This window comes from Eumetopias jubatus, unplaced genomic scaffold, assembly GCF_037043125.1.
Source record: "Eumetopias jubatus isolate StellerSeaLion01/CBP00866 unplaced genomic scaffold, mEumJub1_p1.0 scaffold_12, whole genome shotgun sequence".
Taxonomy (NCBI): Eukaryota; Metazoa; Chordata; class Mammalia; order Carnivora; family Otariidae; genus Eumetopias; species Eumetopias jubatus.
Window position 1 is genome coordinate 103,326,146 of NW_028274818.1, and position 23,896 is coordinate 103,350,041.

The window sequence follows — 23,896 nt, forward strand, 5'->3', positions numbered from 1 at the left end:
TAGCCTCTTCATATCTAAACAAGCCACAGTAATCTGCAGAACACTAAAGACAGACAAAATCTTACAATTAACTGAAGAAAAAAGTTGAGTTATCTCCAAAACATCTTCAGATCTCTCCACAACAACAACAGAGGCCAGAAGATAATGAAATAAGGTCCCCGAAGTGCAGAGGGAAAATCATCATCAACCTAGAATTTTATACCCAACTAAACTATCGTTCAAGAGTCATGGCTAGTTACAGTGATTTTTGGACAAACAAAAACTGAAAGAAGCTGAAACTCAGATATATTAGGGGAATGCAAATCTTTAAAACGATATACAATTTCTCATCCATCAGGTACAAAAAATCAGGTTGGGTAACATGGAATATCGGCTAGGATATGGAGCAATGGGGAACTTATGTACACTGCTGGTAGGGTAGACCTTGGAACAACAAGTTTGGAGAGCAATCTGACAAGTTCTAGAAAAGGTAGAGATAAACATTCTCAGTCTGGGCAAGTCTTTGTTCACGTGCACAAGGATCCTAGGGTATTCTCTGTGGTCCTGCTTGTAATTGTGAATAAGTAGAAGCAGTATGTCTTTCAGAACGGGTGTGATAAAAAAAACTATAGTGTATTCACACAGGTGAACACTATAAAGCAGTTAAAATAGATGAGCTAGAGCTTAAACAGTCAAACGAATAGATCTCAAATATTTTAAGTGGAAAAGTAAACTGTAAAAGGATGAATTGGGCAGAACATCATGTATACAAATTTTCAAACACATATATTATTTACAGACATAAATGAATAAATATACTAACATATTATATATAGTTATATAAAAATATATATTATAGAATATTATTACAGCTTTAGCTGTCCCTAACTTTAGCCATACCTGTGACATTTTAGAGCTTTAAAATACACTGTCCCAGGGCACGTGGGTGGCGCAGTTGGTTAAGCCTCCGACTCTTGATTTTGGCTCAGGTCATGATCTCAGGGTTGTGGGATCAAGCCCGAGTCGGGCTCCACGCTCAGCGGGAGTCTGCTTCTCTCCCTCTCCCTCTGCCCCTCCCCCTGCTCATGCTCTCTTTCTCTTTCTCTAATATAAATAAATCTTTAAAAATAAATAAAATAAAATAAAATACACTGTGTCCTGAATTATTTTAAAGTAAAAATTAAAGAGAAAAATCTGCCCTGAAGCACATTTGGCATAATGCTAACTGTTGAATTTCAGTGATGGCTCCTACATAAGTATTTTAAGGGTGTTTTATGTACTTCTCAGTAAGTTTGCAATATTCCTTATATAAGGTTTACAAATTAAGAATTTAATTTGCCCCCTAGGATGGTAAGAAGTACTAAGCGTTGCTGAGCCCAAGTGCCCTGTGTTGTGAGCTACCTCCACAAAGGGACATGACATTTCCGTCGGTTCCCCTGTGTTCAGCACAGAAGGCAGGTCCACATTTACCCCACACTCTCCTGAAACCTCCCCACTGAAGTGGCGGAATGAGTTGGGGTTTTTAAAGGTATAAATTGACAAGGAGAAAGAAAATAGGAAGGGTGTCACCAGGTGAAAACGTGGTAAGCGCAAACAAATGGATGACTGAGAGCTGACCGCCAACCCGAGAATGGTGAGTCCTAAGTCAGCAGCAGAGAGAGCAGCAGAAAGCTCATTTGTGCTGCAGAACGTCCCTCCCCCAGAAGGCAGCGTGTCAGGTACTCTGAAAAGGGAAGATTCACGAAGGAGCTAAAAACAGCACAGGTGCAAAGTCTGTAAAGGAGGAGGGTCTGTCCACTCAGGCAGAAAACTGGGGCTTATTCCCAGGAGAGGAAAAACGGGGAATGTCATGATGGAAGGACAGCATATGACAGAGTGAGAAAACCAGAGTAAAAGGGCGCCTGGGTGGCTCAGTTGGTTAAGCGACTGCCTTCGGCTCAGGTCATGATCCTGGAGTCCCGGGATCGAGTCCCACATCGGGCTCCCTGCTCAGCAGGGCATCTGCTTCTCCCTCTGACCCTCCCCCCTCTCATGCTCTATCTCATTCTCTCTCTCAAATAAATAAATAAAATCTTTTAAAAAAAGAAAGAAAGAAAGAAAGAAAACCAGAGTAAAAAACAATGGGTTAAGGGCAAGTTTACACATCGAATGTCAAGCACTCCCCACCCAGCCCCCCTCCTCCACTTAGCTTCCAGAAGGCAGGTGACCAGATGTACGCCCTCCATGTACAAAGGTGGACACATTTTCTCAGGAGAATCTCCCCAGCCTAAAAGAACATCACTGAGGGCTTACTACACACTCATGACCCATCTGCACATAGCACACACATATGTAAACCTCACACACTGCACACTAATACAGACACACAATACCTTACAATCCACATACTAACATACACCCCCCCACATCATGCACACCCACCGCACACAGACAGTACACCCACGCACACACACACACGTGCAAACGCACTCATGTTACGCACACATGAACACTATACATAACCACCACACACATCCTATACCTGCTCGGTGCCTGCACACATCATAAACACAACACAGATCCTCACAGTACAGAAAATACACATACACACGCATCGCACACAGACACACCCCTGCTCCGTGAGTCCACCCTGTGACCGAATGGCCCCCCAAACCCCCCCTTTGCTCTTGGCCTTTGAATCAGGACTCTTCTGCTGCCCAACCAACAGGCTGGCCACCTGCTTCTCATCATGCCCAGGCCTGATCCCAGAGTCAGCCGCAGCAACCCCATATTTTGATCGATTCTTCATTCATTTCCTCCTTAGTGAGTGTGATAAGGCACTACAGACAGGTGATACCTGATTTCCCGTCCAGGATCAATCATTTACTATCCATGTGCTCCATCTTCACCTAATCATCTAATGCCCTGGGTGTTCACCAGGTGCTCCGCACTGAGCCGGGTACTTTCCGGGAGACCCTAGACCTCTTAACACCCCTGCAGGGTAAGCCTTAATTTTCCCATTTCACTGATCGGGAAAGCGGGGCTTAGGGAAGTCATTTGCTTTGTCCAAAATTTCATAGCTGGTGGTGAGGTCAGATTTGACTGTAGGTCTGGAGCCTCCAAACCCTGATTTTTTTTTCCTCCTCTGGGGTGTGGTAGTCCTTGCAGACCAAAAAGCAGCAGAGAAAGTTCCAACTCTTGGGCAGCTCACAGACTAGTTGAGAAGATACACACGTAGGCAATGAGGAGAAAAAGAAGAAAATCCCAAACCGGTGAGAGAAGCATTGAATGAGAGGCCCAGGCAATAAATAACTATTCAAAGCAGAGCACGGCACAGGGATTCTGGAACACTCCAACTGCGCATCAGGAAATGCAGCCCCTCTTGAGGAAAACTCCAGGCAGTGCTTGGTCATAAAGAACATTTAGGAGGTTCTTGGGGGAACAGGGGACCTAGGGCCAAATGCACTACCGCCATAGCCCAAGGGTCCAGTGGGGCCCCACAACACTCCAGCTGGAAGGAGTAAGCCTTTGCACCATAGATTCCAGTGTTCATGGTCTCCTCAGAGCATGTGGGCACTTCATAAATGCAATTTGGTGGTGGAACGTTTGGCCGAGGGAAGGGATGTCCTCATCCCAGCTGCTCTGTGGTCTCCTGGGGATCGTTTTCCTGTGGTAGGATGAACATGACCCTGACCCACAGGTACCGGGATCACAGAGCTCCGTATCCTCAGCACACGTGGTCTACTATCCTGGGCCACCCGGGATTGAATGGATCTCCCCCCACAGTGAAGTTACTAGCATCACGCAAAGCCAGCTACCCTGCTCCAACGCTCTGCCATCTCTCAGTCACATGGATGACTGGAGCAAAGCCCTGTGCAGTGATGTATGTGCTGTCCCAAGACACGCACCTGTGTGATGTCCTCCGGGGGCAGGCACCATGGAACATCATTGCCAGATGCCAGGGCCTCCCCTGCCTCAAGCCTATGGCCCCAAGGTGGGCGCCTTCAACACACTCAGTGGTATCCAACCCCAGCTCGGAAGGCCTTCCTGTCTGTGGTATAATAAAATATCTATATTTGATCTCCAGTTCCTGGTCCAGAGCCCCTAAAACCCTTGGAATTTTCTGAGAGACCCGAGCATCTTTGGTTCCTCATAACAAGCCCACCTCTGGGCTCATGCTAACGAGGCGACTCTTGGTGGGGCCCTGGGTGGCTTCAGGATGGGGGCTGGTCCCCAGAGGAACCAGCCATGTGATTAGGGGGTTGGAACTTTCAGTTCCCCCACCCCCAACCTCTGGGGAGGGGAGAGGGGCTGGAGATTGAGCTCAATCATTAATGGCCAATGGTTTCATCCATCGTGCCTGTGTAGTGGAGCTCCCTATAATGGGGCTCAGGGAGCTTTCAGGCTGGCAGACGCGATGGCATGATGGAAGGGTGGCGTACCCAGAGAGGACACAGAAGCTCCATGCCCCTTCCCCCCATACTTTACCCTATTCCACGTGGCTGTTCCTGAGCCACATCCTCTCTAACAAAACCACGGTCATCATTATAGTGGTCTCCGGAGTTCAAGGAGTCAGCCTAGCGAATTATCAGCCTTGAGGGGGGTGTGGTGCGACCCCATGAATCAGCAGGGTGGCAAAAGTGCAGGTAAGCCTGGGGACCCTATTTGTAGCTGGCCTCCGAAGTGGGGAGCAGCGTTGTGGCCCTTTACCTTGCGGTGGCTGTGCTGACCAGGTAGTCAGCGTCAGAGCTGACCTGAAGGGCTGGACGCCCAGCTGGCGTCAGAGCATTGGAGAAGCGGGGTCGGGACGACGCATGTGGTGTCAGAAAAACAAAGGAACAGACAAACAAACGAAAAAACCCAAAAAGGGCCCATCTCCTCTTTCACACACATCTTCCCTAAATTGCTGCTGGTGGAGCGTTCAGCCCCTTCCAGAGGAGACTCTAGGACTTCCAAGCCCGGCCCCTCACGTCGGCCCAGCACCTCACGGCCTGTGAAGCCGTTCCTCTGTCTTGCCACATTCCTCTGCACCACAGCCCCCAGGAGATAGGTCTTAAACCCAAAAAGGCATTCCTTCTGCTCGACATGCATGTCTACTGATTTGTTCTGCCAGGTTGTAGAGGATCAGGACATGGCAATATTTGTGCTGGAAGAGTCTATCCCCTGCCCCCATTTTACAGATAGAGAGACTGAGGCCCTCCCCTGCCCCCCAGCTCTGGTGAGGCTGTGACCGGCCCAAGGTCAGGAGGGCAGAACTCCAGCTTCCAGCACGGCGTTACTGGAGGAAGGCGCCCCCTGAGACCGGAGTCTGTGCTGAGTCCTAGGGGCCTCACCTCCCTGCCTGCAGACAGCCCGGAAGGAAGTGAAAAGGGAAGTGAGCACCTCTCCTCCTCCTCCCAGAACAGCCCTTCCCCACACATGTTCAAGCCACAGAAATCTCTCGTTAAAGTTTTACAGTTAACCACTGAACATGCTACTTTGTCTCCATAATTTATACCTGACCTGGGTGTCTAGACATGACATCATGGTAAGGTATGCCTCCTTCTGCGGGAAGTTTACAATAACCAGAGCTCAGTGTCGTTACAAGGCCTTGCTCCGAGGCAGCCGGGAGCCCCGCTGAGGGGAGCGCAGAGCCACAGGCTTGCATACCTCAAAGGCACCCCCCTTCCCAGCAGAATGATTACTAGAACCCCATTTCCAGAGAAGAAACCAATAGGCCAGTGACTTACAAAGGTCACATGGGCAGGAACGGTCCCAACTCTTGGCCTCACACCCCAAGCTCTGTCCCTACCACCTGCCACCTCCCAAATTCCATTCACAGCATCTCCGGGGCTAGGTGGCTGCCTTGAAGGGGAATTCGGTTGGACCCCGGACCCCAGCTATGAATCCCCGAGAGAACCTTTAGCAGGTGAGGTCACTCACCTAGGCCCTCAGCCCGGGGCTACCAGTCAGGACTGCTCAGGCTCCCTGGAAGCCGAGTCAATCCCATCTCTGTGGCCCCTTGTCCCCAAGGAATCCAAGGGCCTAAGTCCTGTGTTGTAATCACACCCCGGTCATGATAAAAAAAAAAAAAAAAAAAGCAGAGGTGGAATATCTCTTTTTCTCTCTCTCTCTCTCACACACACAAACACACACAGACACACCAGGACATAACCTCAGTTCTGCAGTTCATTTTGGCCCTAAGCGTCCACATTCTAAAGAGGAAGACCCCAAAATCAGTTCCATGTGTATTTCTAACACCACTGTGCCTAGCAAAGGGCAAGTAGGGAGCATAACAACAATAACAAGAACCACGCATTAAGGGCCCACTGTGTACCACGGACTGTGGCACATCGGGTACTTTTTATTCACTTTATCTGATCTACAGTCCAAGACGGTTATCATTGTGCCCACTTTGCAGAGGAAGAAACGGGTTCGGACTGAGCAAGTGACTCGCAGATGGAGTGGGTACATGGAACCAGGACGTCAACCCTTGGTCTGGGTTGAAGCCCGAGTTCTTTCCACCGCCCTCGCAGGCGAGGGGGACAGAATCCCTTGGCAGAGAGTGGTGGGCATGTGGTGGGCATGAAGGACCACCAGCCACGCCCAGATCCCCAGGGCCAGGAGCCCTAGCTGGAAAACCGAGCCACCTCGGGCAAAGCAATGACAACAGGGAGGAGGGAGGTCGGCGGGGCGGGAGGCCACTGTGCCCCTGCCTGGAGCCAGCTGGCCCGGCTCATTCTCACACTCCGGGAGGCCTTGCGGAGGCCCTCTGAGAGGTGAGGTTCTGTTCTCCGTTCTGCTCGTCCTGTGTATAAAACCGCCACACGCTGTCCCTGGGTTTCTGGTCACATGGGAAGGGGCCTGATGCCTTATATCACCACCGCACGCTTCCCAGTGCTCTGCACAGGTGTGCAAGAGGCCAGTGTGCTGGGTGAGCAGGAAAGCGGGAGCTCTCTCCCCTCCCCTTCCACATGCCCGGGGCCCAGGGGCTGTGACTCTGTTGAAATGGGGCAGAGAGAACATTCTGGGCTCCCAGGGACCCCCAAGCTGGTTTTGGTGAGTCACGTGGCCTTGGAAGAAAAACGTTTGAATGGAGCCCCAAAGGCAAATCAGCTATAGACAGAAGCCCTGCGTCAGTCCCCACGTGGTTCACCCACCAGCAGGGTGGGCGAACCGGGAAGGGTAGCAAGGTCGGAGGCCACCGTGGCGTGTCTGGTCTGGTAAAGGATTGGGGAAACAGAGCAGAGATGCTGCATGATGGGGGGCCTGCAAATACCCAGCAGGACCTACACACAGCCATGAGGTCCAGGGTGGAGTCCGATGAGATACAAAAGGAAAAGCCAGGGCACCTGGGTGGCTCAGATGGTTAAGCATCCTACTGTTGATTTTGGCTCGGGTCATGATCTCGGGATCCTGAAATCGAGCCTCTTGTCGGGCTCCACGCTCAGTGCAGAGTCTGCTCTCTCCCTCTCCCTCTGCCCCGCCCCTGCCCCTCTCTCTCCCTCTCTAAAAAAACAAATATAAAATAAAATAAGCAGTGATCTGAAAAAAACTGAAGCATTTACTCAGGATGTAAGGACCCAGGTATCTCTGGCTGGGGGTTGCCACCACAGCCTCTCTGGAGGCAGACGGGCCTGGGTAGACGCACCAGGCCATCCAGTCCCTGCTCAAATTCCGCTATCAGCCTTGAGATGTTACCTCGATGGTCAAGGGCTGGAGGCAGGGACCCAGCTAACCCTCTGCCACCTGCCAGGGAGTTTGGGGCTGGAAAGGCACCAGAAGCCACAGAGCAAGGGGCTCCTGGGACTGAACACCCCTCTGGAACACCTGAACCCTCAGAATCAGCCCTACGTCGGCTCTGCAGGCCTGGGCTCTGCAGGTAGAAATATTCCTCCGTGTGTGTGTCTGGTCCTAGCAAAGCTCCCAATGCAGGGGGAGAGGACCACCCATGCAGAGGATCTAGAATGTTCCACAGGAACCCCTTTGCCCTCCCAACTCCAGGCTGCCCTCTGGGCCATCGGGCCCTGCCCTGCCATCCCAGGAGCCACCAGACCAGCCTCAGTGTTTCCAAGTGGGGGGCCAATACGGGCCATGGGGCGGTGCTGCGACAGGCCACGGGAGCGTGAGAGGACCCTGCGGAGGTGACAGCAGCGAGGATGGGGTGCCCACAGCCCCCAGACTTCCTCTGGGAGGGCCTCCCCGACTTTTGGCTACCTGACTTTGGATTGTGAGAAGGAACTGTGTGCTCTGCAGCTAGAACTTCGTTTCCCAGAGCCTGAGCCTTCCTTCCCCCAGGCACATAGGAAAACAGTGGCCGCCACTCACTGAGCAGGGAGGCTGTGTGGCATCTGCCGTCCCCACACCCGTCCCCGCACCTAGCAGCCTGCGACCTGTTTTTCCTATCTACTCGATCACAAATTCTGTGGCCTTTTGCAAGGAGGACAACAAGAGGTACAGATTACGTTTCTCCTGTGTGGGAACCAGGACGTTTGGAGTGCCCTCAGACAGTAGCTGAGGCTCTCCCTGTGGAGGCTGCCCTGGCCAGGCCCCCCTTCAGGATGCAGGCTTCACCCCCAGCTGCTGGGAAGCTGTGGGCTGGCAGCTCACCTCCGTCAGCCTTTTTGAGAATTGCCTCAGTGGAGACGGCGTCCTCACCCAAGGTCATGGCCCTCTCTGGGCAGCCACAACCCATCATCAGCCAACTGGAGGGTATGAAGGCCCAATCCCTTTGCCCCCAATTTAGGGCCATTGAGAAGGGTCGTCCCACTTCAGAGCTCCCGTGGGATGGGCTGAGGCCTTCACCGAGGCTGCACTGCGGCCCAGATTCTCATGCTGTGCCATCCATCCCTGCTTCCCTTCCCATAACAGGTCTTGAGCCTCAGTGTGCCCCCAATGGACCTCCCTCACATGCCTTCCTCTAGAGCCTGCACCCCAGGAAACCCAATCTGCAACAGCTCTCTGGCCTCCCCACCTTCTCCATTCATGTGTCTTTGGCCCCGTGACCTGACTTGGTCTTCTCAGGCCATGAGGGTAGGAGTGGAGGCCTTTCCCCACAGGCCCCCTCCTCTTTCTAGAAAAGACTGAGCTTCGGGTCAGGAGAGGAGCAGGCTTTAGTAGAGAAATGCCTGGTCCAATGAGCCCACTTTCTGGCTGGTTGATTGTGGCCTGTCCTGGACCTCTCAGAGGTTTGGATCCCTAAGAGGTTCCCAGGGGCATCACTCCCTAAGATTGTGGGTCTCGGAAGAGTCTCAGAAAATTCATGAGCCTGGCAATCATCCCCTGTGGCATCACTCTGGCCCCTGCTGTTCCCTGTGAAATGCCCAGGGGCGAAGAAGCAGTGGCCAGGGGAGGTGCTGAGAGCCCCCCCGGATGTGCAGACAGCCCAGCAGCCAGAAGATGCGCCAGTGACCTGGGCCAGCCCCCGTGCAAGTGCTTCCCAGAAAAAGAAAAGGCAGGTGACATCTGTGGATATTTACAGCCCCACACAGCATGACGGGAGGTGCCGAAAGATGTTTGTCCGACAACAAAACCCATCCCGACGGCTGGAAACCCTCCAGGCTGGGATGGAGTATCAAAGGGCCCGGAACCTCATCAGCAAGGCCACGCTGTCCGTGGAAACTGAGAACAAGAGCAGATGCTCAACGGAACAGGCCCCCAGCTCGTTCTCCCCGCCCCCCACCCCAGGCCAAAGTTTACCAAAGATGCAGGGAAGAGGCAGGTGTTAGAAGTGACTGAGTGGGTCAGGCCCCATGGAATGTTCTCTCCAGCTCAGCCAGCATTTTCCTTTTCCTGTCACTTGGACTCCACCTCTCCCATTGGCTCCGGCGGGAACTCACATAAAAATCAACATTTCTCTAAGCCTCAGTTACTCATCTATGCAATGGGGTTATAACCGTACATCCCCCAGCTGAACCTCACGTCTCACACACATAAGAACAGCCTCTGGGGGCGCCTGGTTGGCTCAGTCGTTAAGCGTCTGCCTTCGGCTCAGGTCACGATCCCAGGGTCCTGGGATCAAGCCCCTCATCGGGCTCCCTGCTCCGCGGGAAGCCTGCTTCTCCCTCTCCCACTCCCCCTGCTTGTGTTTCCTCTCTCGCTGTGTCTCCCTCTGTCAGATAAATAAATAAAATCTTAAAAAAAAAAAAAAACAACAGCCTCTGCAATCATTCATTGGTTCAAGAAACAGATCAGGTTCCCGCTCTTTGCCAGTGGCTGGGGAAGTAGAAATAAACGTGACAAGGACATCACCTGCGCAGAGGTCACTCAGTGAGAAGAGTCTCTGAGAGATAAGTGAGGCAGAAGCCTGACCTCGCAGGTTGCAGAAGGCCCTAGACGCAAGGAAGCACGATTCAGGGAAGGCAGTCAATTCTTCCAAAAGGCTCGGCCAAGAAAGGAAACTCAAGGGGCGCCTGGGTGGCCAAGAGCTTCCGACTCTTGGTTTCGGCTCAGGTCATGATCTCAGGGCCGTGAGATCGAGTCCCGCGTCGGGCTCCAGGCTCAGCGTAGAGTCTGCTTAAGATTCTCTCTCTCTCCCTCCCCCTCTGTCCCTCCCCCACCCCCACCCACTCGCATGCTCTCTCTTTCTCTAAGTAAATGAACCTTAAAAATAAAAAAGAGAAAATGAGCTCAAGACGGGGTGGCGGCTAAAGGTTGATGCAGATTCAACGACATTGTTTTCTGAAAGATAAGATATACTTGATGTGTTCGTGTACTGATGGGAAGGAACCAGTGGGTGAGAAAAAGAGGGAGCCGACAAGAGAGACGATCGCAGTGGTACGAGAGCCAGGTTGGCTCCAGAGGGTCAGGCCTCGAGCTAGAGGAAGGCCCCTCCCCGATTCTTACCTCCTGTGGGTCTCACAGCAAAGCAAACTACCTTTAGCAAAAGCCTCACTTCCCAGCATTAGGATTATTTGCCCACTCCCCTGGCCTCCACGCCACATCTGGGAGCTGGGGAGCTGGGAACTCCTGAGGTCCCCTTTTCATCAGCATGACCCAAGCCCCTAGCACAGTGCCTGGAACCTCCCAGGTACTCCGTTAATTTGAAAAAAATGGCCCCACTGGCTTGTCCCTCCCTTTAATGGCAGCCATGGGAGGCAAGTTTCAGAAACACCCTCAGACTCGCTGAGAATCGTTTCCCTAAAATGCTGAGCTCTGCAGACTGGCTGGGAGGCTATAGCCTCCTCCCAAGAGAGTGCCTTCTGGCTTTGAACCCTCAGCCATTCAAAACACAAACACACTCATACACAGAGCTCGTGCCAGGGGTGAAATGTCAGCACCATCTTGGACTCAAATCAATCAGCTCAATGCTTGGATGGACTAGCTAAGCCGCCTCACTCTGGGCCTGCCGTTGCCCATATGGAAGCACAGGGGGTTCATTTCCTGTCCTGGCTCTGACTCCAGCTGAAGCAAACAAAACAAAACAAAACAAAACAAAACAAAACAAAAGGAAAAATCCCCTGTTTGAGTTCAATGCATCGTGTTGAGTCTGTATCAACTTTGTGGCAAATGTCCTCCACGACACCATGTGAGACCTGGCCTCGAAAACACCAGGGACCAGGCCACCTTAGGTATTCCGGAAAGAAGCCGGCCAAGAACCCAGCTGACCTGTGCCTTGTGTTAGAAAAACTTGGAGTAGGAGTTCCCGAGACCTGGAAGGTCCCAGGTGGCTTACAGGAAAAGAGCTCTTATTCAGGAGCAAAAGACCCAGGTTCTAGTTCTGCGTCAGCCACTGCTCAGCTGGATGACCTTGGCCAAGTCTCTTCACATCTCTGAGCCGCAGTCTCTGCGTCTGTCTTAGTCCATTGGGGCTGCTATAACAAAGTGCTATACGCTGTGGGGGTGGGGAGCGCTACTTATAAGCAACACGCATTTACTTCTTACTGTTCTGGAAGCTGGTAAGCCCAATATTAAGGTGCCAGCAGATCTGGTGTTAGTGAGGGCCAGCTTCCCAGTTCACTGTGTCCTCATATGGCAGAAGGGGAAGGAATGTTCTCTGGGACTTTTATGAGGGCACTAATCCCATTCGTGAGGGCTCCACCCTCATGACCTAATCACCCCCCAAAGGCCCCTCCTCTTAACACCGTCAAATTGGGGAATAGGTTTCAATGTATACATTTGGGGGGTAGGGGGACAAAAACATTCAGTCCACAGCATCTATACCATGGAAACATAGAGCAGCATGACCAAAAGGACTTTCTAGAGAGTAAAGTACCATTTCAAAGGTAAGAAATAATGGCATGATATATGACGTTGGTAAAGGTGATGATGTCATCTCCGATGTCTGCCAAGGGAGCTAACTGGAGGGACATCTCCAGGTGGAATGTAGCTTAAGGATCTCCTTTTTGTTTTTTTTTTAAGATTCATTTATTTATTTAAGAGAGAGAGAGCGAGAGCAGGGGGGAGAGAATCTCCAGCAGACTCACTGCTGAGCACGAAGCCCCACGTGGGCCTCGATCTCACAACCCTGAAATCATGACCTGAGCCAAAACCAAGAGTCGGCCGCGCAGCGGACTGAGCCACCCAGGCACCCCAAGGAACTACTCTTTAAATTAAATCTAGAGGTGAACTAATGGTCCTGTATCCCATGCTTAATGCTGACTCCTTTGATCATGTCCCAGATCATGTCCTGGGGGTAGAGTCCTTGAAAGAACCCCAACTAAGTGCCAGGCCCTGTGCTGGGCACCATAAAAGCCACAGATAATGACAACACCCTCTGCCCTCCAGAATCTCTCGATCCGCCCACAGCAGCATAATCAGCAACCTTTCTAGGGGCTAATTTGGCAATATGATTCAAAAGCCTTTACACAATGTATATCCCTCATAGATACCCCAATAATTCTGTACAGGCATTTATCCTAAGGAAATTATTAAAGGTGTTGACAAAGATCGAGTTGAAAAGATGTTCACAAAGTTTCCGTTCCAAAATGATGGAGTAGCTTGTATCAGACTAACTCTACTTGAGGTAAAAATTATAAGCTCTAGATAATTCTTTAAACGATTATTTGAGGACCCTTGAGAGCAACAAAAATCCAGCAGAAACTGAAGGGATTCGACCCTTGCAAAAAGAGAATAGAACTTGTTACATATCATGGCTTTTCCCCCTGAGGGCCAAATTTAGTTCAGCAGCGCAGGGTGGCCAGAACATAAGTCAAAAACTGAAGTTGTTTAGGTTTAAGTCTGCCAGAGGACCTGGAAACTGAAGGAAGAAATCTAGTAAGGAACAAGCTACATAGAGCAGAGAGCCCCAAACTCTGTGTACAAACTCCCCTGAAGTCCTTGGCTGACCCCTGAGTTGTGCATGTGTAGGAAAGATTCCAGTGAGATCAGCAAAAAACAACAGAGAAAGGCTATAAAAGCTGAGCAGAGATATCAGCTGCCGCCCAAGAGGAGGAAGATGATTTAGAGCTTGAGTGTCTCCGAGTCTGGAGCATGAGTCTCTCCCCCTAGGCCTTGCCTTTGAAACCACAGAAAGACCAAGCCTTAGGAGTAAAAACTATATCCCAGGTCTAAGGGATTGACACACCCACCCAATAAAGTATAAAAACCAAGCCTTCACAAACTTACAGTAATTTAACCGTTTGCTAGAACAAAAATGGACATTCTTCAAGGAAATTGGCATCTCTACAACATATCATTCAAAGTGTCCAACATATAGGCAAAAGTTATTAACATGGAAAAAAAGAAAGACAGAAGCAGTTGTGTCCCAAGTCAAGAGAAAAGTGGCAACACAAATAAACCCTAAGATGACCCAGATTTGGAAACAGAAGACAAGGACTTAAAAAGTAGCTATGATATATAAGGTCTAGCATATAAAATAAATTATGATCATAATAAGTGACTAGATGGAGAAATCTTATCAGGGAACTATAAGCCAAACACACACAGAAATGGAAATTCTAGAACTGAAAAGACATTATCCAAAATGGGCTTAACAGAAGATTGTAGATGTCAGAAGAGACAATGAACTTGAGGACAGATCAACAGAAATTATCTAGACTGAAGAACAGAGGGGAAAAAGCAGAACCTCAATCAAGCAATCTAACATGTGAGCAAATGGACCCTCAAGAGAAGAGAGAATAGGGAAGAAAAAATATTTGAAAAACAATGAAGAGAATTTTCCCAACAAGATAAACACAAGCAACAACAACAATAACAACAACAAAAACACATGGGTTTATAGATTCAAGATGCTCAAAGAAGCACAAGTAGAATTAAGACAATCTGACCTGATAACATCCTAGTCAAACTGCTGAAAGGCAAGGATAAAGAAAAACCTTGGAAAACAACCAGAAGGGGAGAAAAGACACATTCTAGAAGGGAAACAACAAAAGGAATACAGCAGACCTCTCACCAGAAACGATGGATGCCAAAAGACAACGGAATGATCAATCTGTTTTCAAGCACTGAAAGAAAAAAATACACCTAGAATTATGAACTCAATGAAAATATTATTCAAAAAGTGGAGTATTGGAGATGATGCGAAGAAAGTGGTAACCCTTGTACGACACTGGTGAGAATGTAAAATGGTGTAGCCACTACGAAAAAAAGTTTTGCAACTCCTCAACCAGTTAAACACAGAATTACCATATGACTTAGAAATACCGATCCTAAGTAAAAATCAAAAGGAATCGAAAACAAGTCTTCAAACAAACTTGTACATGAACGTTCACAGCAGCACTATTCACAACAGCCAAAAGGTGGAAACAACCCAACTGTCCATCAACTGATGAATGAATAAACAAAATGTGGTATATCCATATAATGGAATATTATTCATTATTCTGATAAATCCCACAATTTGGATGAAGCTTCAAAGCATCGTGCTAAGTAAAAGAAGTCAGGCACAAAAGGCCACATATTGCATGATTCTATGTCTATGAAATATCCAGAATAGGCAAATCAATAGACACAGCAAGCAGATTTGTGGTTGCCAAGGGCTAAAGGAAGGAGGGAATGAGGAATGACTGCTTAATGGGTATAGGTTTTCCCTTTTGGGGGGATAAAAAAGTTCTGCAACTAGACAGTGGTGATGTTCGTGCGAAACCTTGTGAATGGACTTAGCACCACCGAATTATATACTTCAAAATGGCTAAAATGGTAAATTTTAGGTTATGTGTATTTTGCCACAAATCAATTCATTGACTGATTATTAAAAATAAGGTAAGGCAAAATAGAAAGTAAAAAAATTTTTTTAAGTAGAGAAAATTCACGGCAAGCAGACCTGCACTAGAAGACATGCTGAAAGAAAAGGGATACTGGATGGAGGCTCAGAGCTCTAGGAGGAAGAGAGATCACTGGAAATGATCCTTCCCTTCCTTTTTAAAAACATAATCTGTTTAATGAGAAAATTATAATATTGAATTGGGAGGTTCTTCACAGATTTAGATTGTAAACAAAAGACGACAACAGCACAAAGGATAGTGGCGTGGATGAGTGGAAGCATACTGTTTTTAAAACTACTAAGAAATAATACAGAGAACTATAAAGAAAAATTTAATAAAGGAAAAGGCACAATTTCTGCTTCCAGTAATGATAGATTAACTCCTACTGAACTTGCTCTCCCACCATAAATAACTAGATAATTGGACAAAATTCATGGAAAAATTATTTGTAGACACTAGACAGGAGGCAGTCCAGAACAAACAAGGCAATTCCTAGAGACACCTCTGGACCAGAGCTCACGGAGGGAAGACTAAGTAGAACGTGGCAATCTCTCTGAGTTGAAGAGACAGAAATCTGAGTTCAGGAAGGCTGAGGCAAATTTGGTGGACAAAATACCAGAAAGACAAGAACTACGTAGAAAATTACTCATTCAGTCTAAATTTATTGATCTGTACACATCTGGTGTGTGTAAATTATATGTATATAATAAGTTGTACATCAATTAAACCTTAGTAAATTTGATTTTTTAAATGCGCAGATAATTATTAAATTTAAGATATAGAGAACATCGGGGCACCTGGGTGGCTCAGTCAGTTAAGCATCTGACTTTTGATTTTGGCTGAGGGTCTCATCTCAGGGTTATGGATCAGGCTCTGTGTTGGGCTCAGCAGGGAATCTGCTGGATATTCCCTCTGTCCCTCTCCCTCTTCCCCTCCCCCCACTAAAATAAATAAATCTTTAAAGAAAAAAGAAATAGAACACACAGATAGCCTTATGTCTTTAAAAAAAAAATTGTTATCAAAATCTTCCCCACAGGGGTCCCTGGGTAACTCAGTCAGTTAAGCACAGACTCTTGATTTCGGCTCAGGTCGTGCATAATCTCAGGGTCATGAGATCAAGCCCTGTGTCGGGCTCCATGCCCAGCGTGGAGCCTGCTTGGGATTCTCTATCTCACCCCTCCCCGCTGCTTGAGCATGCACACTCTCTCTCTAAAGAAACAAACAAACAAAAAAACTTCCTCACAAAGAAACTACAGGTCCGCATGGTTTCACTGTGAATTCTATTAAACATTTAAGGAAAAAGTAATACCAACTTTACAAAAAAAAAATGCTTTTAGAAAATAGAGAAGGAGGGAAATTTTCCCATTTCTTTTTATGAGAACAGCACAACTCCCATCACCAAAAACTGGCAGACATTACAAGAAGAGAAAATTACAGATAAATATCAAATAGAGAAATAGAAAAATTAATAATACATCCAAAGGTGGTTGATCCCTGTAATAATAACGTTATTCCTAAGAATGAAGGGTTGGTTTAGTATTCCAAATCAATGTAATTTGTCACATTAACAAAATAAAGGATTAAAAAAAATGATCACCTCAGTATAAAAGCAGAAAAAGCATTTGACAAGATTCAGCACCATTCCTGATGAGTAATCTCAACAAACTCAGGCTAAAAGTGACTATCCTCATCTGATACATGGCATATATGAGAAAATATACGGCTAACAACATACTTCACAGTGAAATGGAGAACTTCCCCCCCCCACTGCCATGATCAGAAACAAGGCAATTATATCTGTTCTCACCACTTCTGTTAAACATCTTATCAGAAGTTCTAGCCAGTCCAATAAAGCAAGAAAAATCAAATAAAATGCATTAATAGTTGAAAGGAAGAAGCAAACATGCCTTTATTCACAGAAGACATAACAGTTTATGTAGAAAATCCAAAGAAATGAATAAATAAGCTACTAGAACTAATAAATGAATCTAGCATGGTTTTTACATATGAAGTCAATATTAAAAATCAAATATATTTCTATATGCTAGCAGAAAAATAATTATGAAATGAAAATTTAAAAGGCAATCCCATTTTTTAAAAAGCACCAAAACTTAAAAGACTTAGAAATAAATTTAATAAGAGATAAGCAATAACTCTACTCTGGAAGCTGAAATTAAATACCTAAATAAATGGAGAGCTATACCATGTTCATGAATCAGAAGACTCATTATTAAGATATCTATTCTCCCCAAATTGGTCTGTAAACTCATCACAATCCTACCCGCCATGACAACATACTTTTTTTTTTTCCAGACACTGTTAAGTGGTGCAAAGTTTTTATGGAGATGCAAAGGAACTAGAGCGGTCAAAGTAGTCTTAAAAAAGAAGAAATTGCATTTCATTTCATTCCCACTAGCACAGCTAAAATTAAAACACACCAAATATTGGCAAGAATGTGGAGCAACTGGAACACACCTTGCTTGTGTAAAACATTAAAACCTCTTTGGAATACAATTTGGCTACTTCTTATCAAGTAAAACAACCCAATCAAAAATGAGCAAAAGTCTTGAACAGACAATTTACAAAAGAAGATGTAAGAATGACCGGTAAGTTTGTCAGATAGACATACAAAAAGAGGTCCAATATCATTAGTCAACAGAGAAGTTCAAACTAAACTCACAATGAGAGAGCATTTCACACCCACTAGACTGGCTGAAATGAAAAAGACTGACAACACCAAATGTTGGCAACGATGTGAAGCAACTGGAACATACTTTGCTGGTGGGAGTGTAACTTGGTAAAGCCACTTTGGGAAACAGTTTGGCTCTTTCCTATAAAGTTAAACATACAACCTGGCCTAGCAATTCCACTTGTAGGGATTAACCCAAGGGAAATAAAAACAGATGTCCAGAGAAAGACATTACAAGAACGTTCACAGAAGTTTTATTCTTAAAGCCCCAAACCAGAAATGACCCAAAGATTTATCCACAGGACAATGCACAAATAAAATTGTGGCTATTTACTCAATGGAATGATACCCAGCAATAAAAATGAGTAAAGTACTGATGATATACATATCACAATATGAATAAATCTCAAAGATTTATTGAAAATTGAAAGAAACCATGCACAGGAGTATATATTATATGGTTCCATTTATATGAAGTTCAAGAATAAGTAAAACTGATCTATGATGATAGAAATCAGGACAGTGGCTGCTGAGGGGTGAGAACTTTCCAGAAAGTGATAGAAACGTGTACACGTATCAAAACTCATCAAAGTGTACACTTAAGATAGGTGCATCTCAGAGTATGTAAATTTTATGTCAGAAAAAATAAAAGGATGTCTGGAGTAATGTCATCAATAATTTAAAACTTGGGAGCAACTTAAATATCTTGCAGTGGGGGGTTAGTTAATAAAGTATATACCCAAATTTTGCAGCCACTAAAAATAATGCTACCGAAAGCTATCTACTGACATGGAGAAACATTCATGGTCACTTATTTGAAAAAGAAAGTTATCAAAATAGTACAACCGTATGAAAGCACAGAAAAAAAGGTCTGGAAGCTTTTCACCCAAGTGAGACTCAAGGTCAACCTTGAGAGGTGTGATTCTGCCTGTCTTCACCTTTTCTACACCGAACACAGGCTTGACTTTTGCAATAAGAAGAAAACATTTCTAGATACATCCCTATAGTTCTAGATACTTAGACACGATTCACTCTGCTTATTCATGGTAGCTGTGATCTATAAAGTCACAGTGGTCCTGAATTAGCAAATAGTGAACCACTGCTCCTGGGGGAGACTCAGGGGAGGCTCCTGCCAGCGTCTGGTCACATTTTTGTCCATGTGTTTTACATGTGAGGGGAGGAGTTCATCGCTATCCATGCCTCAGCTGGGAGGGGACACCTGGCAGCTCTGTGTGTGTGGAACCCTCCTGGACTCTGTCTCATGGGTTTCTTCCCTTGGAGGATTTGAATCCGTACCTTTCATCATAATAAACCATAAGCGTGAGCACAATAGCTTTTTGGCTCTGGGGGTTCTTCCGGCGAATTATCAGACCTAAGGGCGGTCTTGGGCTCCCCAGTCTGCATCTATCTCAGTGTCTCGAATCCCCCTTTTGAATCACTCGCTCAATGAGTTTGATCAATGTGCCCTTTATCTATCTGCGTGAGGTTTATGACTCAGACATCTGAGACTTACACTTCGTTTACTGGATTGTTCCTTTAATAATGAGAACATGAGGAGAGATGAAAAACCGTCCATGCTTCAGCACTCAGTGGTTTCCAGGGGAGGGAGGAAGGGGCCCTATTTGGGCTGGGCTCAGTTACCCTTAGAAGAAACAATCTGCAGGGTGGCGAGTGGTAGTTGGAGGCGGGGGGTGGGCAAACAGGAAAACCCATGATTATAGTCAGCTGAGGCAAGGATGGGGTCGCGGGGAGCTCGGAGGCTCTAGGAGCTGAGAAAAGTGCCCCCAAAGCTTTCCCAGCGCTGAGCAAAAGCCTCCCAGGATCAGGCGCCTTCTAAGTCAGGAAGGGCGGCACCACTGGACCCTTTTCCATTCCAGACCCTTCCTTCAGCTCTGCTTTGGGCCACAGGCCCACTGAAGCATCATCATTATTTGTACTGTTCTGTAATTATCCTGTTATTATTTGTAACCCAAAGCATTTTAGGCAGTTTTCAATAAAAAAATATACCTAACATATTATAACTTATTATAACTTTATAATCACCTAATTTATAAAAGCATATCCATAAAACAAAAGTCAGTAAGTTAGGTAATTGAAAAAAAGATGAAGGAAAATAATTTGATCAGAACGTCCATGTCATGGAAAATTACCGTTTCCAAATACAACCCTGACCCACGAGCCTCCGGGCCGACCAGCTAGCCCTGGGAACGAGATGGGCTGCAAATCTGTTGGTCCAGCAGGACCTGCTTTCCCTGGCCGTGAGCACAGCTGGGATTTGCTTTGGGCCCTCCCTGGCCCCACCGGGCTCCAGAGGCAGGCTGGGACCGGGTCCAGAGGCTCAGAAGGAAGGCCCCAGCTCTAGGCCCTGTCCTCCCATCCTCCCCCAGGGCTCCAGCCACACAGAAGGGCAGGACAATCAGTCCGCTGCCCACCAGATCCGTGTGCCTCATTGGACAACAGACGTGGCTCCAAGGCTGGCGAACAGAGACCCTGGGAGCCTTCTCTGCCTGCCCCCATTCCCGGGTGAGTGCGATCCAGAGCGGAAGAAAGAGGCTGTAAACTGAATCCCCTCCCCCAGGCCAGGACTCATGATTCTCCTCCACCCAATCAATGCACACAGGGTCCCCACCTCCGTGCCCGTGGCAGGTGGCAGCAACCCCCAGAGACTCCGCAGCCCAGTCCTGCCGGTGCCCCGTCCCCCTGCACCCTGTGCCCCAGCCCTTGGCCCTTGACCCCCGGCCCCCCACACCCCGGCAGACTCACCCTCCTCACAGTTGCTCCCGGTGAAGCCAGGACAGCATCTCCATTCCAGCGCCGTCACCGTGCGGTAGGACACTCTGTATGTGGGTCTGATCAGAGTTCTGTAACTAACACAAGGGCAGCATCAGGATAGTGTGAGCACCCATCCACCTGCCCACCCACCCCAGGTCCCATCCCACTTCTACAGAGAGCACGCAGCCCAGGGCTCTGGGAGCCACCTGGGTAGTGGAGCCCGTTATCCCGGCTCTGTGCCCACTGGCTGTGGAGCCCTGGGCAAGTGGCCACCCCTCTCTGCGCTGGATGCATTATAAAGTCCCTCCCAGCTCTGCCTTCCGGCAAGTTTCCAAGCAGGGCCACCGAGGGTGGGAAAATGTCTGCCATGGATTGAATTGTGTCCCCAGAATCCGTATGTTGAAGACTTGTCCCCCCCCCAACATGTGTCTCTATTTGCATAGAGGGTCTTTAGGAGGTAATCACAGTTTAATGAGGTCATCAGGGTGGGGCCCTAATCCATCAGAGCTGGTGGCCTTATAAGAAGAGGAAGACAGAGAAAGAGATCTCTGAGCTCATGCACACACGGAGAAGAGGCCGTGCGAGGACCCAGTGAGAAGGTGACCATCTGAGAAAACACACTTCTGTTGTTGAAACCCCCCAGTCTGTGATATTTTGCTGTGGCAGCCTGAGCTAAGACGTTGACCAAGATGATGAAGAAGGAAAAGAAAATTATCGTTAGGACGTCCTCAACTTCCAACCACCCAAAAGTTCCTGAACTCTTAACACTTTGTCCCAATCATCTCCTTTGGCTGATTCATCCAATGAACACTTATTAAGCGCCAACTACATGGGATACTGTGGTCACAGACTGACAGAACTGAGTCCCGCCTTCGAGAAAATCACAGCCTCACGGATGAGCGAGACACACCAATGAAAACTGGCAGCCCCATTGTGGGACCCTATTCCCCTGCAAACTGCTGTGGATTCCGGGGCCAGATTTCACGCTCCTGCAGTTTTGATATTTTTCTTGAAAAAAGCTTGACACTATTTTACAAAACTCCGAGACATAAGATGTGTGACCACACCACCATGAGCTATCACCTCACACCTGTCTGAATGGCTACCATCAACAACACAAGAAACAACAGGTGTGGGCGACAACGTGGACAAAGGGGAAACCTCATGCAGTGTTGGAGGGAATGCAAACTGGTGCAGCCACTGTGGGAAATGGTACGGCAGTTCCTCAAAAAATTAAAAATAGGACTCCCGGGGCGCCTGGGTGGCTCAGTCGGTTAAGCAGCTGCCTTCGGCCCAGGTCATGATTCCAGGGTCCTGGGATCGAGCCCCACATCGGGCTCCCTGCTCGGCGGGAGGCCTGCTTCTCCCTCTCCCTCTACCTGCCGCTCCCCCTGCTTGCACTCTCTCTCTCTCTAATAAAAAATAAAAAATCTTTTAAAAAAGAAAAAATAGGACTCCTATTTGATCCAGCAATTCCACTTCTGGAGACTGATCCAAAGAAAACGAAAACACTAATTCAAAAAGAGATCTGTGCCCCCATGGGCATCGTAGCCTTACTTACAAGAGCCAACACATGGAAACAACTTAAGTGTCCATCGACAGAGGAACGGATAAGAAAATGTGATGTATGTACACGATGGACTATTACGGAGCCATAAAAAGGGAAGAAATCTTGCCATTTGCGACAGCAATGGATGAAGCGTGAGGGCATTATGCTAAGTGAAATAAGTCAGACAGAGAAAGACAAATACTGGATGATCTCCCTTATATGTGGCATCTAAGGAAAAAACAACCGAGGTCATAGATACAGATAGACTGATGGTTGCCAGCGTCGGGAGGTAGGGGCAGGCATAATGGGAGAAGGGGGGATCAAAAGGCAGAAACTTCCAGATATAAAATAAAATGTAAAGGTCTTGGGATGTGATGTACAGCATGGGACTATAGTTAATAAGACTGAGTGGCATATATAAAAATGGCTAAGAGAGTAGATCTTCAAGTGCTCATCACAAGAAAAACAATTTTTGTAACTGTATGTGGTGACAGATACTAACTAGACGTATTGTGGTGATCATTTTGCAATACATATAAATATCAAATCAAATACTATACACCTGAAACTAACTTAACATGGAATGTTAATCATACCCCAATACACACATACACACATAAACATAGGACCCAATCTCACAAGGAGGATACACTTGGCTTTATTATTCGATTTGCATGCATCATTATGACTTCGCTGCTTGATCACGTTTGCACATCTTCCTCCTGAGAGCAAAGCTAAGCTAAGTGACTGCACAAAATCCGAATCTGCTGACACCAAGCAACTTAATCGGGGAATGGGAAAATTATGAATTAATTGGTAGCAGCAGGAGTGACGTTTCAAGATGCCCCGTTGACAGGAAAACACACGAGTCACGTCTCGAATTTCAGAAATACTGCACTCGATCTGAACAATCCTGTTACACTAATTTCTCTTTTACCAAAAAAAAAAAAAAGTCCTCTCGCTCATGTTTCATGAACATTCTGGCAAACCAGCTTCCCCCTGGAGATCTAAGCGGGGCATGAGGCTGTGTGCAGCCAGGGGCAGGAAATTTCGAGTGAGAAGCCAGGAGTCTGCACAGAGAGACGTCCACGCTGGGACCAGGACAGTGGACCCAGATCTTTAGACCCTCGACTGCCCCCCAGGAAGCTCTGCGGCAGGCCAGAGGGGCAGGGCAGACAGAGGAACTGTGTCCCATCATCACCCCACGGCAAGTGGCCTGGTGGGCCATCGGGGCTGCTGAGCCTGGGTCCGAGGAGCACACATAGATAATAAATAGGTGATAATAAGCACACACGCACACAGTCACACACACACCCTCCTGCGTGCACCTACAGGCTCCCGTGCTTTCATGCTCACACACGCACATGTGCTCCCATGCACACACGCTCACGTGCTTTCACACACTCAACACTCACAGGCACTCATTCACACGCTCACACCCTCACACCGCCTTCCTGCTGCAGATCTCCCAGCCGGAAGCAGGCCCCGCTAGGAGAGGGAGGGGGCTTTAATTTAGATAAAAGACGCCAGTTTTTTCACTGATTCCTGGAATAAGATGTCACTCCGGCTGAAAGGGAGCAGAAAGGCTATGGAAGCCCCACCTGGGGCAGACGTGCAGGGCAGGGAAAGGGTCAAGTGTCTTGCAGCTCGCATCCTGCCAAGGGCAGCCGATGCCATGGATGGGTGCCTCCTGTAACCTCAGCACCATGGGGTGGATGGGGCCCTGGACTGTGGGCTTTGGGCACTGCCCCTAACTCACGATATGGACTTGCACGCATTACTTAT

General features: G+C 47.7%; 1 protein-coding gene across 3 annotated transcripts in view; it reads right to left on the reverse strand.

Moving 5' to 3' along the window:
• COL26A1 (collagen type XXVI alpha 1 chain) overlaps window positions 1-23,896 on the reverse strand; it is a 139,586-nt gene that overhangs the window by 61,686 nt on the left and 54,004 nt on the right. For 2 of the 3 annotated variants that reach the window (XM_028110319.2, XM_088017175.1), the window contains exon 3: window positions 20,554-20,657. In XM_028110319.2, coding sequence (XP_027966120.1) covers window positions 20,554-20,657 — 104 coding nt within the window. The remainder of the gene's footprint in view (window positions 1-20,553; window positions 20,658-23,896) is intronic. The other variant, XM_088017176.1, reaches the window with a different exon arrangement.